A 16582-nucleotide genomic window follows, 5' to 3' on the forward strand; every position below is an offset into this window, starting at 1 on the left:
ATAATTGATTCCTTGATAATCCTACTTAGTTTTATGCTTTTAAAATCATGATTCTGAGGAAAGGTTTTCTGGGCTTCTTAACTAGACTATTAAGGAGTCCATAACTAAGAAAAGGTTAAGGCCCTCTGGGTTAGAGGACAATTTCATCAGGGTCTGTATATGTGTAAAAGTCATAAATTACCACCCACATCTCAGAAACCTTTCTCCAGCTGGACAAAGTGAGACAATATTTAGTTGTTCACAGAAAGGAAAAAGGGCAGTACTAGGCTGGTAACAGATGCATGAACACTAAGGCATCATGACATGATATATAAAATCATTAGTCAGTCAAAAGGACCGACTTTAATGCTTCTTAATTGTGCAAAACTGGACAAGTCATCTTAACTTCTCTGAAACCCATCTACAAAATGGGGAAAGCAATACTTGACCTCCCTGTTTCAAAGGCTTGCTGTAAAGCGAGCACTTTGTAAGCTTTAAAGTGCTAAATAAGTGTAAGCAATTGCTGGCTGATGGAGAACGGTAGCCAAAGACAATCCCAAATACAAGGCAATGCCATTTTTATTTTGTTTGGGAATGTATTAAACTATTTTAAAAAGTATATTTATTTTCCAAATTCTGTTTGCTGAATCTGCTACATACTGACATGAGGAGAGGGGAAGGATTAGTTATAAGAGCATGGTAAATGGTTGGGAAAGTCCAATTAAAGTGAAAAATTTTGTTGTGGATTATTAAGAGTTACCACCTCTTCAATCACTCATAAACCTCATTTTATCCCATCATTTCCACATCTTTTTTTTATCCCAATTCAATACTATTTCAACAGGAACCATCATAACTGGATTGGAGATGGAAAACCTGGTTTTGAGTCCTTGAGCCATTTCATCATCTACCAAATGAGGGGAGTTGAGCTAGATAATCTCTAAGATTTCCTCCAAATTCCAACTCTAGGAGTCTTACCTCTGGCTCCACCCTCTATTATGAATGGTAGCACAATTAGAAAACAGAACTTATCCATTCTATCCCTGACCATGGTATGGGGAGAATTTGAGGCCTAGTAAACCACTCAACTGCCAAAATCCAGGCCTGAGTCTTATAAAGTCTTCGGGGGGTGCTGAGGGGGAAAGATCGCCTCTTCTTCACATGCCTCGGGTTATCGCCTGATACCCAAAGCCTCTGAACTGGCCCTTATGTTCAACACTGCCCTTTCCCTTCTTCAAACTCTGACGTTCCTCTCTGCCTAAATGTCCTCTCTGTCCATCTCCTCTTGCCCCTTCCTGTGACCTGCAACACGCCACCTCTTCCTGCTCTCTCATAGCCTCCTTTTTTTTGTCCCTTAGCAAACCTGACTCTCCATCCCACCCCTTGATTCCTTGTTGCACAACCCGCATGCTTAACCAAATCCCAACTACACTTCACCTATCACCTTCCTCCCCTGCCCCATCTTCGCTCCCCTCAGCAGAGGTCCTCGTCTCCCATAGGGAAATCAGGAGTTCTCTCTTATCTTATTTTGTACTTCAAAATCCTGAGACATCACCCACCCATTTCCTTGTCTTTGTTCCAAAGGCCTAATACATTTATTCATGTCCTTGACCCTAGTCTAGGCTGTATTCTCTGGGAGTTAGCCAGAAACGCTGGTCCCATTCTTTAAAGAAAACAAAACCCCTTTAGTTGACTCTTCCATACCCTCAAGGTATCCTCCTCTCTTTTTCCTTTCATTGACAAATTTAGTGAAAGCCATCTATACTCATTGCCTCCAAGTTGTCACTTCTCAACTCCTTACATTCTGGCTTTCTGCCCTATCACCTGAAGAAACCATTCTCTGCCAGGTTACTAATGATCTCTTAGCTATTAAGTCTGGTGGCCTTTTCTGTTCTCAACTTCTTGATCCACCTGCAGCACTTGACACCTGGACTATTTCACTTATATCCTGTGTTCTCCCTGGGTTTTCCAGGTATTCTTTTGGTTCTGCTGTGTTCTGGCACTTTCGTTGTGTCATTACCTTTGTCCCACCCACTGAGCACAGGTGACCTCCCAAAGTTCTTCTGGGCTCTCTTTTATCTCCATATCCACTGGCGACCTCATCAGTTCCCATGGAATCAATTATCTTTATGAAGATAACTTTCATTTCTATACCCAAAACCCCAATCCCTTTCCTGAACTTCAGTTTCTCATTACCAACAGCATGATAAATAACTCCATCTAGGTATGCCATAGGAACTTTAAAATCAATATATTCAAAATGGAACTTAAATGTTCCCCCCACCCCCCTAATTCCTATTTTTGTTGAAGAAACCATCTTTCTAGTCACCCAAGGTTATAAATTGGGAGTCAACATTCTCCTTCACACTTGAGTGAGTCTTATCATTATCAATTCTAACTCATTTCTCCCAGCTGTCCCCTTGTCTTTATACATAGCCACCACTTTTATTCATCACCTCTCACCTGGACTGCTCCAATAGCCTGAAAATCCATCTCCCTTCTCTCTCCAATATATCTCCCACAAAGCGGCCAAAATAATCTTCCTATAGAACAGTCCTGGCCAAGTCACTCTGTCCAAGCTTCAGTGGCTCTCTATTGCCTCTAGGATAAAATGTAAGACCCTAACCATGGCATTTAAGCCCCTTGGCTCAAGCCCACTTTTTGAGGCTTATTTCATATTGGACTCCCTCACACACTCTGTTCTAGCTAAATGGCCTCCTTGCTTATTTTCAGGTATTTCATTTCCTGTCTTTGTGCTTTTATGTTTTCCTGCAAGGCTGGAAGGCACTCTTTCCTCATACCTTTTCTAATCCTAAAATTCTTCAAAATTCCTTTTAGCTGCCACCTCAAAAGTCTTTCCAGATTTTTTTATTTAGTGCACTCTCCCTCTTCAAATTATACCTTATTTTATAAATGCGTATCTGCATAAAGTCCCTAGAATGTAAACTCCTAAGGGAAGAAGGCAGAGACTACCCCCCTTTTTTATTTGTATCACTAGGGACTAGCTTAGTGCCCTGCATATACTAGGGATTAATATATACTGGCTTAAGTGAATGAAAAGGAATTCTTGTGCTTGAGTGTGACACCAGGGGCACTGGGGAGACATTCTCAAATCCCAATCCTTCATCTCATTTGAAACAGAGCAAAAAGTAAACAGACACCGTAGGTTTCTCTGGGTGCCCAAACCCATTTTAAAGCTCTTACTGGCATCACCTAGCAACCAGGCCACCACAGAGTCCAGTCAGTGGTGTGCCTAATGGGAGGTCCCAGGGGCTGACTCAAGAGTTCCATCAGCCCCCAGCCATCTCAGGGCTTTGGATCATGTGCCCCCAGTTCACTTGCTAGATCAATATGAAAGGCCTAGCTCTAACATAAAGCAGCCATGGGCATGCCAAGGTGAGAGGAAATGTCAGGAGGTTTGGGGGACTGGGGAGATGCTCAATAGGTCTCACCTCCACCCCCATATCAATGTTGACTACTGTAACTATGGCAACCAGCCCCAGGAAGTTGGTGCACACTTCCTCCTCCTGGGATAGGAAATTTGGAGCAGGGTTTGGGTTGCCTTAGAAGAAAATGGAAGGCAGGCCCCTTTGCCCCACTCTTTCAAGTGCCCCCTGCCCCCACATCCGCTCCAATCCCCCTCTTCACCCCAATCTCTCAGCTCCCCACACCTACCTCCTCTAACTCATCCTTGGCATCCAAACTGGTGGAAAGTAGCAGCCTCCCCCCTCCTGGGGCTCCTGCTCCCGCTCCTCCACCTCCCGCTGCTGTTCCCGAAGCAGCTGTTGCTGCTCCCCCCTTTCCCTTCTGTATCTCCATGGCTGGAGCCAGGAGAAGTAGGGAGATATGGGAGGGGTGGGGAAGAAGTCCTAGAAATGGGGAACTGGGGAGGGGGGGTGCTAGAGGACCACAAGGAAAGGGGGAAGGGAGGAGGGGGGGAGGGGAAGGGTCCCTGCCCCCCCCACCCCCTCCTCTGAAAGAGGCTGCCCCTGGGGTGGGGGGAGAAAGGGATGATTCTTCTGGGTCCTGCCCCTGCGATGGGGAGGGGAAACCCCCTTAGTTCCTCTCCCTAAGGTTAGGGAGAGAGGGCAAGGAAAAGGTCCTGTCCCAGCAGGGGAAGGGGGCAACTCGTCTGGCTCCTGACCCTGGGAAGGCAGAGGAACCCCTAAGTTTCTGCCCCCTAAATAGGGAGTGGAGGGTGTCCTGCCCGAGATGGGGGGGTGGCAAACCCTTCTGGCTCCTGCCCTTAGGGTATGGGGAGTGGGACCCCTCTGGCTCCGGCCCCTAGGGGGCTGGGGAGGGGCTATGAGCGCTATAAGGGGGCACGGGGGACCTGCTGCTCCTTACAGCACACAGAGGCGGCCATGGTGGAAGGGGAGGGGGAGGAGAGGGGCACAGGCGGGCGGGCGGGGGAGAGAGGAGGAAAGGAGCCGCGGAGCCCCACCGGAAGTGCACGGTCGCGATCCCGAAGCTTGGCCAATCGCCGCCGCCGCGCAATCATTCGGCGTTTCGGCCGAGTTGGCGAAGGGCAGTGGGTCGGTACCTTCTTTAGCCGCCAATTAGATTGAAGAGGGGGAAAAGAAGGCGGATAGACAGTTCAATAGACCAATCGTATTCCTATATTCTACTTGGAGAGGCGGGGCTGGAGGGGGAGGGGAAGGAGACCAGGAAGAGGAGAAGGGACGCCAGCATTGCGCCTGCGCGGGGTTCGTCTCATGCTTCCTCCTTTTTCTATGCTTTTGGGCCCGGAACGGAGCTCCCTACGGTTCTCTGTGCTATGTCTTGGTTTAGGGCGGTGTAACTTTCAGATGTGGAAGAGCTGGCTTGGAGGGAGGCCACCTGATCTCCTCTGGATCAGGGAAATACGGCAGTACAGCCGGGGAAGCGTTAGTGCATAAACCTTCCTCTCGCTTGAAGCTCGGCGGCGGCCGTGGCCCTTGTGGTGTAGGTTCGCACGTGCCCACTTCAACCTCCACGTCCCCGCTTAAAGGGTCTGTGTGATAAGGAGGGTGGGGAGATTCCCCGCCAAAGCTAATCAGGCGCCAATCCCCTAATGATGGGCTCCAGAAATGGCTGTGGCTGAAAAACGTCCCGAGACTCGGGACTCGTTCCAAAGCCTTTCCGGATTGTTTGGCTGGCCTTCCCCTGCATTTGTCCGCAGCAGTGTCCCAAGAACCCAGGGTCATACCCACATGACAGTGAAGGATTAGGGACGGGGCTAAAACTGGTGTAAGGCTATTTTAGTAACACTTCGCTCGGAATAAAAATTTGAAAATGAAAAGTAAGCGATAAAGAAGCAAAATGTTTAAAACGTTCAGTAGTATTTGCCTTTTTGACGCCATCGTGGATCAATTAAGCAAGTATTTATTAGGCAAAGTACTATTTAGATTCTGGAGGTTAAAAAGACAAATGAAACTACTCTCAAGCAACTAACATTAAATTTCGGGAATCATGTACATAGGTAAATGAGAAATACAAGATTCCAAAAGTCTTGGTTAGATTTTAAGCTAATTTTTTTTTGTAATTGGATTGCAATACAATTGCTTTCCCTCGTATCCTTTGCAATCCTATGTATCTTGTATTATACTTTTAAAAACTATTCTGAAAAGGGATTCACAGATTTCACCATACTATCTAAGAGGTCTTAAAAGGCCCCTGCTTTAAAAGAACTTTGAAAGGTTCCAGGAAACTAGGGGAGGAAGCAGAGCATACTAAGTTATGTTCGCACAAAATAATGGAAATGCGAGATAACACGTCCTATAGAGGGCACAGCAATGTAGACCAATATGGCTGGAATGTAAAGATGCTGTGGAGAAGGTAGAGACTAGTGGGAGGAAAACCAGGAGACTTTTTTTCTTCTCTTTTTAAAAATCTAGGTAAGAGGTGATGAGACCTGAATTAAGGTGGTAACTGTAAATACAACAAAAACAACAAGGAGGAGAAATATGAGAGATCTTCTGGAATTAAAACTGACAAGAATTAGAAGCTGTTGGAGAAGAAGGTTGAAAATGACTCCCAGTTTGCAAACCTGGATAACTTAGAGAGATGATGGTGCCCTTGGTAGAGATAAGGAAGTTAGCAATAGGATTCCAGAAAAAATGCCTGGGTTTTTTTTTTTTTTTTTCCCCCCCTGCTTTGGATGTGTTGGGATGCCGATGGGACATCCAGGTAGAAATGTTCAGCAGGTGGTAGATTAGGAAACTAATTCAAGAGCTCAGGAGAGAGATAAGGACTAGTTATTTGAAGTCTGGTAATCATCTGTATATAGAGATGTTTGAATCCATCATGGGAGCTGATGAGATCAGAAGAGATATCAGTAAAGAGTATACATAGAAAGAAAAGAGAACTCAAGACAGAACTGAATGGGCACAATAACAGAGTGATAGGGACATCCCACCTCCCAACCATCTAATTTTCATGGACTGTCCCCCATGTTTTTCCTCCTCATCTCTGCATCCTGGTTTCTCTGGCTTTTTTTAGGTCTCAGCTAAAGTCCTACCTTTTATAGGAAGTCTTTACTGTTGCCTCTTAATTCTGCTTTCCCTCTGTTGTTTATTTTGAATTTATCCTGTATGTAGCTTGTTTGCATGTTGTCTCCCCCTATTAGATTGTAAACTCCTTGAGAGCAGAAGCAATCTTTTGCTTTTCGCTTAATTTCTACCATTCAGCGCAGTACCTGACATATATCAGGTGCTTAAAATTTTTTTATTGACTAACTGTGTGATGAATCAGCAAAGGAGACAAAGAGTTGTAAAACAAGTATTGCAAGAACTAATAGAGAGTAATGTGAAAAAAAAAAAAAAAAAAAAAAACAACCCAAGGAGAACAAAGTATTTAGGAGGAAGGGTGTGTGTAGATCAAAGAGGAGGAAGGCAGAGGAAAGGCCATAGATTTAGCATTCAGAGGTTTTCTTAGCCTTTCTATTTTTAGATCACTTGCAATTTAGTAAACATATGTTGAGCATTTATTATGTGTGTTAAATATTGAAAGGATTAGAGAAAGAAATGAATATCCAGATTTGTTTCAAACTTAAAATTTGTCCTTTAAATGTTTATATTAATGAGTCTTTCCAATTTAGGTTTTCTTCTCAGCCACACTTCCCATTTTCTAGTAATCCTTAGAAATTTACCTTTTGCTGTAGCATTAGATTTAGGATTTTCCACATCTTTACTTCCTAATTTAATGAGCTTCACTGAAATCCTGCTTTGATGGCTCCTCATGGAGTGTGTTTTTGAAAAGTATAGCAAGAAAACATAAGTTTTAGCAAGCCCTACCAGCTAGCCTCAACTAGATATAGAGAGGCCATTAATAGAAGGCTGGCAACCAGGTGATTAATATTTCTGACTGTAGCAATTCATTAAAAAACTACAAAGGCATAAAGTAATTGAGACCTGCATTGGTAGAAGATGTACTCAGACTAATAAAAATCATGCAGATTCTTAAATTATAGTAAAGGAAGTGCTGAGATCAGCTAGTATTGTCAATATTTCAATTAAATTAAAAAATATTATCTTTAATGTTATGTCATCTTTATTTTCATATATACCTTTCCTTTTCCCTAGCCAAAGAAAAGACATCCCCTGAAGCACATATTTTTAAAAGAAAGAGGAAAAGCAAGGGGAAAAAAAGCAATTTAGTAAAACTAATCAACACATCAACAGAACCAAACGATTTTATAACATTCCCTGTCCATAGCTCTACATTCTTGCAGGGAAGGGTAAGAAGTACATATTCTCATTTCTCTGTGGGGAACAAATTTATTTATTATTACATATTACATTACTATTATATAGTGTTCAGTGTTGTTTTGGTTTTGTTCTTTGCATTTATATTGTTATAAATATGTGGCTTTCCCCACTTCTGGTTACTTCACTTTGAGTTCAGAGGAAGGAAATAGTTATTTATTAAACTTCTTCCACATGCTAGGCACTTTACATATATCTCATTTGACCCTCAAAACAAGAGCTCTGTAAAATAGGTGCTGTATTGTTGTTTGTTCTTCATACCCAAAGACTACTAATGATATCACAATGTTGAAGTTAAAGTACACTTTTTGATTGTGGCTGATCAGACCAATGAAAGCTTAGAAGGCTTTATCAAAATAGTCCATTTAAACATTTGGGATGGGGATATCTCTAGATTTTCACATCTCACATTTCCTTCTGAGATATTTCGATTCTGCTTTGATGTGGGCACACCATGCTAGGTGGTCCTGTACCAGCATCGCCCATGTCTCATAAAACTTAAAATTCTTCAGAGAGACCTTGAGAGGGCCTTGTATTGCTTCTTGTGATATTCTACTGCTTGCCTTATATGAGAGTGAGTCTTTTAGGTAAACATATCTTTGGCATTTGTATTTGTATTACATGGGAATTGACCTAGGAAGATTCTGAAGATCACCTGTCAAGTTAAAGTATCTGACAGGTTCTCTTTCAAGCTGAACCTCCAAGCATTCAGACTCCAATCTAGTGCCTCCTACATTTCCAGTCTTTTGACTCATTACTCTCTGTAATGTGATTGCATAGCTCTGAAAGTGGTGATATCATCCACTTTTTACAGGTAAGGGAGAGATGACATGACTTGCCCAGAGTCACATAATTAATATATCAGGCAGGAGTTAAACTAAGGTTTTTCTGACTAGGTTCTATTCATTAGTCACCTCTAGGGAGAGTAAGGGGAATCTCTTCCCTACTTTCCTTCAGCCACCAAAATGATTTTCTTAAAATACATATCCAACCATGTCACTCCCTTAACTCAATAAACTCCATGATTCCCTATTATTTTAAAATTGACATTCAATGTTGGAGGAGATGCAGGAAAACTGGGACACTGATGTATTGTTGATAGAGTTGTGAACGAATCCAAACATTCTGAAAAGCAATCTGGAATTATGCCCCAAAAGTTATCAAACTGTGCATAGCCTTTTGGGCTTATACACCAAAGAAATACTAAAGAAGGAAAAGGGACCTGTATGTGCCAAAATGTTTGTGGTGGCCCTGTTTGTAGTGGCTAGAAACTGGAAAATGAATGGATGCCCATCAATTGGAGAATGGTTGGGTAAATTGTGGTATATGAATGTTATAGAATATTATTGTTCAGTAAGAAATGACCAGCAGGATGAATACAAAGAGGCTTGGGGAGACTTACATGAACTGATGCTGAGTGAAATGAGCAGAACCAGGAGATCATTATATACTTCAACAACAATACTGTATGAGGATGTATTCTGATGAAGTGGATTTCTTCGACAAAGAGAAGATCTAATTCAGTTTCAATCAATCAATGATGGACAGAAGCAGCTACACCCAAAGAAAGAACACTGGGAAATGAATGTAAACTGTTTGCATTTTTGTTTTTCTTCCCGGGTTATTTTTACCTTCTGAATCCAATTCTTCCTGTGCAACAAGAGAACTGTTCCGTTCTGTACACATATATTGTATCTAGGATATACTGTGACATATTTAACATATATAGGACTGCTTGCCATCTGGGGGAGGGGTTGGAGGGAGGGAGGGAAAAAGTCGGAACAGAAGTGAGTGCAAGGAATAATGTTGTAAAGAAATTTTTGCCAAAATAATAAAAAATAAAGAAAGTCTATGTCAAAAAAATTGGCATTCAAAGCCCTTCATAATCTATATTTCTAGTCTCCTTACACATTACTCCTTGTCATATTATTTTTAATCTAGTGATAATGGCCTCCTTGCTCTTCCACAAGCAAGATACTCCATCTCTTAGCTTCAGACATTTCTCTGGTAGTCCCCATGACATGCTTTCCCTCCCTCCCTCTATTTACTGGTTTCCCTAAATTCCAACAAGTCCTAGATAGAATCTCATCTTCTACAGGAAGCCTTTCTCAACCTATTTTAATTCTAGTGTCTTTCTTTTTATAAGTATTTCCTATTTATCCTAGGGATAGCCGATTTGTGTACATTTGTTTGCTCGTCCACTATTAGATTGTCTCTTGTTAATTCCACCAGGTTAGAGACAATATTTGTACTCTTTTTGAACCCCTATTGCTTAACACAATGTCTGGCACACAGTCAGTGCCTAATAAATCTTTATTGACTGACTGACTGGCTTAGTATTCCTCATACAAGATGCTTCATCTCCAGATTCCAGGCATTTTTACTGGCTGTTACTCAAACCAGGATAGTCTCCCTTCTTCTCTTCACTTCCTGGCTTTCTTTAAGTTCCAGTTAAAATTCCATCTTCTGAGAAGCCTTTCCTAATCTCCCTTAATGCTACTCCTCTCCTTTTATTATCTCCAATTCTTATATATATATATATAATTATATAATTTATTCTCTTCAATGATCTCATATATAAATAAATATATAAATTTTATATATACACACACATATATATATGGAGGGAGAAGGGGAAGGGGAGAGAAAGAGAGAGAGAGAGAGAGAGAGAGAGAGAGAGAGAGAGAGAGAGAGAGAGAGAGAGAGAGAGAGAGAGAGAGAGAGAGATTGTTTGCATATAGCTGTTTGCTTGTTGTTGATCTATCCCATTACATTATAAACTTCTTCAGACCCTAGCGCTTAGAACTTGGCACATAGTTGGTACTTGATAAGTGCTTTTTTAAAGTAAAAGCTTTTTATTTTCAAAACATATGCATGGATCATTTTCAACATTCACCTTTGCAAAACCTTGTATTCCAAAATTTTTCCCTTTCCCCAGATGACAAGTAAACCAATATATGTTAAATATGTGCAATTATTCTCTATTCTCTATATATATCCTATATATACTATAGAATATTTTTTCCACAATTATGCTGCATAAGAAGAATCAGATCAAAAAGGGAAAAAAATAAGAAAGAGAACATAACTGAGGCAAACAACAAAAAGAGTGAAAATGCTAGGTTGTGATCCACACTCAGTTCCCACAGTCCTCTCTCTAGGTGCAGATGGCTCACTCCATCACAAGATCATTGGAACTGGCCTGAATCACCTTTGTTGAAAAGAGCCACATCCATCAGAATTGATCATCATATAATCTTTTTGCTGTGTACAATGATCTCCTGATTCTGCTCACTTCACTTAGCATCAGTTCATGTGAGTCTCTCCAGGCCTCTCTGAAATCATCTTCCTGATCATTTATTATAGAACATTTATTATAGAACAATAATATTCCATAACATTCAAATACAATAATTTATTCAACCATTCTCCAGTTTCCAGTTTCTTGCCACTATAAGAAGGGCTGCCACAAACATTTTTGCACATGTGGGTGTCCCTTTCCTTCCTTTAAGATCTCTTTGGGATATAGCATATAGCAGGTGCTTAAAATTTTTTTATTGACTATGTGATGAATCAGTAAAGGAGACAAAAAGAGTTGTAAACTCAGAAACAATGCTGGGTCAAAGAGTATGCACAGTTGGATAGCCCTTTGGGTATAGTTCCAAATTGCTCTCCAGAATGATTGGATCAATTCACAACTCCACCAACCATGTATCAGTGTTCCAGTTTGCCCACATCCCTCCAACATTTCATTATCTTTTCCTGTCATCTTAGCCAATCTGAGAGATATGCAGTGGTACTTCAGAGTTGTCTTAATTTGCATTTCTCTGATTAATAGTGATTCAGAGCACCTTTTGATATGACTGGAAATGATTTCAATTTCTTCATCTGAAAATTGTGTGTTCATATCCTTTGACCATTTTTGATCACTGCTTATTGAGGGCAGTTAGGAGTTGAAGAGGATGGAATAGCAGGCTTGGAGTTGGGAAGACTCATCTTTCTGACTTCAAATCTGGCCTTGGACACTTACTATCTGTATAGTCATAAGAAAAATCACCTAATCTATTTGCCTCAGCTCCTCATCTATAAAATAAACTAGAGAAGGAATTGGCAAACTACTACAATATCTTCATTAAGAAAATCCTAAATGGGGTCATGAAGAATTTAGGAACTATTGAACAAAATGTTTATTGCCTAACTAGGTGGTCCATTGAACAAAACCAAGCTATTACATTTTTCTTAAAGCTTTTTCTTACTTTCTGCTTTATTATTTCCATTCTGGGCACCACTATTCACATAGTTTTCCCATTTTATAAAACTTGATAATAACTCACATAGAATAATTTAATTTTTGCAGTGCTGTTTTTTGCATCTTAAGGTGAGGAATCTGAGGTTCAGAGAGATTTAATTGATTTGCTTAAGATCACATAGTACATGCCACAAGATTCAAAGCCAGTGTTCTCATGATTTCTAGTTTAGCATTCTTACTAACTATACTATATTTCATCTTTGACCCTTCCTTCTCTCTCACTTCTTATTAGTTGTCAAATACTGTTGATTCTATCCTTGCAGGATCTCTCTCTCTCTCTTTTTTTATTATAGCTTTTTATTTACAAGATATATGCATGGGTAATTTTTCAGCATTGACAATTGCAAAACCTTTTGTTCCAATTTTTTCCCCTCTTTCCCCCCACCCCTTCCCACAGATGGCAGGTAGACTAATACATGTTAAATATGTTAAAGTATATGTTAAATACAATATATGTATACACGTCCATATATTTGTTTTGCTGCACAAGAAGAATCAGATTTAGAAATTAGGTAAAATTAGCCTGAGAAGGAAATCAAAAATGCAGGCGGACAAAAACAGAGGGATTGGGAATTCTATGTAGTGGTTCACACTCATTTCCCAGAGTTCGTTCCCTGGGTGTAGCTGGTTCTATTCATTACTGCACTATTGGAGCTGATTTGGTTCATCTCATTGCTGAAGAGAGCCACGTCCATCAGAATTCATCATCATATAGTCTTCTTGTTGAAGTATATAATGATCTCCTGGTCCTGCTCATTTCACTTAGCATCAGTTCATCTAAGTCTCTCCAGACCTTTCTGAAATCTTCCTGCTTGTCATTTCTCACAGAACAATAATATTCCATAACATTCATATACCACAATTTATTCACCATTCTCCAACTGATGGACATCCACTCAGTTTCCAGTGTCTGGCCACTACAAAGAGGGCTATCACAAACATTCTTGCACATAAACAGGTCCCTTTCCCTTCTTTAAGATTTCTTTGGGATATAATCCCACTAGAAACACTGCTGGATCAAAGGGTATGCACAGTCTGATAACTTTTTGAGCATAGTTCCAAATTGCTCTCCAGAATGGCTGGATGTGTTCACAATTCCATCAACAATGTATCAGTGTCCCAGTTTTCCAACATTCCGCATTATCTTTCCCTGTCACTCTAGGCAATCTGACAGGTGTGTAGTGGTATCTCAGAGCTGTCTTAATTTGCATTTCTCTGATTAATAATGGCTTGGAGCATCTTTTCATATGGCTAGAAATTGTTTCAATTTCTTCCTCTGAGAATTGTCTGTTCATATCTTTGGCCATTTATCAATTGGAAAATGGCTTGATTTCTTATAACTTAGAGCCAATTCTCTATATATTTTGGAAATGAGGCCTTTATCAAAACCTTTGACTGTAAAAATGTTTTCCCAGTTTATTGCTTCCCTTGTAATCTTGTCCCTTGCAGGATCTCTTGTATTTTTCTCTGACTCTTCATTCCCATAGGTCCTGCACCGATATCTTTATTACTGTTCCCTGAAAGACCACAATAGTTTTTTCCTTTAAAATAAAGCATTTTAAAGACTTAAACACCAGCAAACATGAACATTTCAATACACAAAGAAAAGAAAAGAAAGGAGAATTTTATGTGAAACAAACTGTGAACAATTACTAATACTGTTTTTGAATGACTATTAAATGAGTAAACTCATTTAACATGAATTATACTAACAGTAACAAAACTATCCTTGTCTGTTTCCCTTTCTGAACTTCTCTGCATTAAAAAAAAAAGCTTCATTGATGCTCTTTTTTTTTCTTACACCACTATCACTACTTATTAACCCAAATTCTATCCAATCTCCCTTTCCAGAAGCCCTCTCTTATGACAAGTATAGTTAAGCAAAATAAATTTACACATCAGTTATGTCTGAATGCAATAGCTTCAATAGATTTTTCATTTCCACTCTTGAAACCTTCTAGTCCCTTCTTCATGCCAGAATAATCTCTTTTGCATAGACCTGTTAGCACTTTTATAGTGGTAGAAGTGGGTGAGTGGGTGAGTCATGGGTGTGAATATGCAGGATGCAGGGGAGTCACTTGATGCTAGTCTAGAAATAATGCCGAAAGATGCACACAGCAGCTACTTTTACATCTCCAAAAAGTTCAATTATTGGTTAACTTTCTTCCCACTCCCTTTAATCTAAGAAAATTTTCAGAATGAATTCAGGTATCATTCATTACTATATTTTCCCAAATGTAAGCAATAGGTCCCTAGCTCTTATAGAAACACTCAAGATACCAAATATATACTTTGGTCAGAACAGTCTATTTCACCCCATAGAAGATGCCTAAAGATTCAAAGGACTCACAAATGCCCATAAATTAATATGGAAAACATATTAGTCCCCCCCAATCTTCACATGAGTTGATAAAGAGATACAGAAAATGAAAAAAAAAACCACACTGATACAACTCATAAACTTTACCTCCTCACCTTCCCAGGCAATTCTATTTTGGGGCTGCTAAAAAGCAATACCCCTTCCTGGTGGGCCCGCATGAACCCGCTAAGTGTGATAGAGTCCAGAACTCTTACTGCCCCTTTGCTCATGTAATGGCTTTGCAGTTTCCTCACAAAAGATTTGTTCCCCAAGTGATTCTTCCCATGTCATGTCTTGCTTGTCCAGCTATAGGACCCACATGATGCCCTTCTTTCTCCAAGAAGCAAGCTGCATCAGGAAATTTCCTTTTTTCTGTGAGAAATACAATTTCTGAACTATTTAATTCACGAACTCTAATCCTTAGAGACAGCCCAAAAGTTGGCATTGTCTAGAAAATCTTTCCCTTCTGAATAGAAAGCTAAATTTTTCTTGTCTCCATAAAAAGTTGGGCTCCAGGAAAACATTATCCACAAGCTCTGTTCTGAGACTGAGTGGACACCCATTTTTTCTTCTGCCATGTTGTTTCTATAAAAAACATTACAAATCTATAAGGTTAGGAAAGTTCATTCTACGAAACTTTATTCCCTGACAACATGGGTATGTCCATAGAATTCCTGTGTGCTTCTGTCCCCAAACAGCCATTTCTAATTTCATAAGATTTTACAAGGGCACATACTTCCCTCTCTGCAAGGCTAGATCTACTCTTTGGGTCTGTCTTCAGAACAGGGAAATCAGAGAAGTCTAGGGGGAAAAAAACAAAAACAAAAAACCAAAAAACTTTTCTGCTAATTTAATCTTTTTTTCTTTTCTTTTCTTTTTTTTTTTTGGCTGAGGCAATTGGGGTTAATGACTCTAGAAGTCATTCTAGAGAGCAATTTGGAATTATGCTCAAAGGGCTATAAAACTGTGCATGATCTTTGACCCAGCAGTGTTTCTACTGGGATTATATCCCAACGATATCTTAAAGAAGGGAAAAGGACCCACATGTGCAAAAATGTTTGTGGTAGCCCTTTTCATAATGGCCCATAACTGGAAACTGCATGGACGTCCATCAGCTGGAGAATGGCTGAATAAATTATGGTACATGAATGCTATGAAATATTATTGTTCTCTAAGAAATGACCAGCAGAATGATTTTAGAGAGGCTTGGAGAGACTTACATGAACTTATGCTAAGTGAAATGAGCAGAACCAGGAGATCATTGTTATTACATAGCAATAACAAGATTATATGATGATCAATTCTAACAGATGTGGCTCTTTTCAATAATGAGATGATTCAGGCCTGTTTCAATGATCTTGGGATGAAGAGAGTCATCTACATCCAGAGAGAGGACTGTGGGAATTGAGTGTGGATCACAACATAGCATTTTTACTCTTTTTGTTGTTATGTGCTTGCATTTTGTTTTCTTTCTCATTTTTTCTTTTTTGATCTGATTTTTCTTTTGCAGCATGAAAATTGTATGAATATGTATACATACATTAGATAATTGAATGAATATATATACATACATTAGATTTAACATATTTTTAACATGTTTAACATTTTAAAAAAAGATTTGCAAAATACTTTAAATTTATGCCACCTGAAATGAGAACAATGCCTTGAAGATGGGAGACTCAAGCTGACTCTAGCCCAGATTTCACCTATTGGGTGATGTTTTTTAACTTGGCTTTCTGGAACTATTTTGGAACCTTTTGAGCAGAAGAAGCCCAAAGATGGTTTGTCCCACATGGGAAGAAGTTAAAGACAGCGTCAAACAGCATTTGAATGGCCAAAGCTCCCCTTGACCCCTTTCCTGTACAGTTCTGAGAGTTCCTGTGCAGAATGTTGAGAATCAGAATTGGAGGTGAACCTTGCTATTGAAGGGAAGACTGACAGGGCTTGTTGGTAAGATTATGGAGTAGCCAGAGCAGGTTTTGCTTTTCCCCTCCCAAGTCTATTAAAGGGGAATTACCTCAAAGTTCATATCTCCTTAAAGCTGGGGGATGATATCTTTTCTTTTGAGGAGAGAACTGAGTTTGGGAAGAAACCTATTCCTCTACATAGCCAGTACAAGTAATTCCCTGTAATAGCATAACGGCTTTGTGCTTTTCTTTCCCAGTTGCTTACTATTATTTTTATAACATG

The 16582-nt window shown here is 40.0% G+C and overlaps 1 protein-coding gene across 1 annotated transcript in view; it reads right to left on the minus strand.

Moving 5' to 3' along the window:
• Positions 1-4463, minus strand: part of INTS3 (integrator complex subunit 3) — a 37720-nt gene extending 33257 nt beyond the window's left edge. The window contains exon 1 of the mRNA XM_051994011.1: positions 3655-4463. Coding sequence (XP_051849971.1) covers positions 3655-3798 — 144 coding nt within the window. The 5' untranslated portion in view covers positions 3799-4463. The remainder of the gene's footprint in view (positions 1-3654) is intronic.
• Positions 4464-16582: the final 12119 nt, after the last annotated feature.

Source organism: Antechinus flavipes, chromosome 4 (assembly GCF_016432865.1).
Source record: "Antechinus flavipes isolate AdamAnt ecotype Samford, QLD, Australia chromosome 4, AdamAnt_v2, whole genome shotgun sequence".
NCBI lineage: Eukaryota > Metazoa > Chordata > Mammalia > Dasyuromorphia > Dasyuridae > Antechinus > Antechinus flavipes.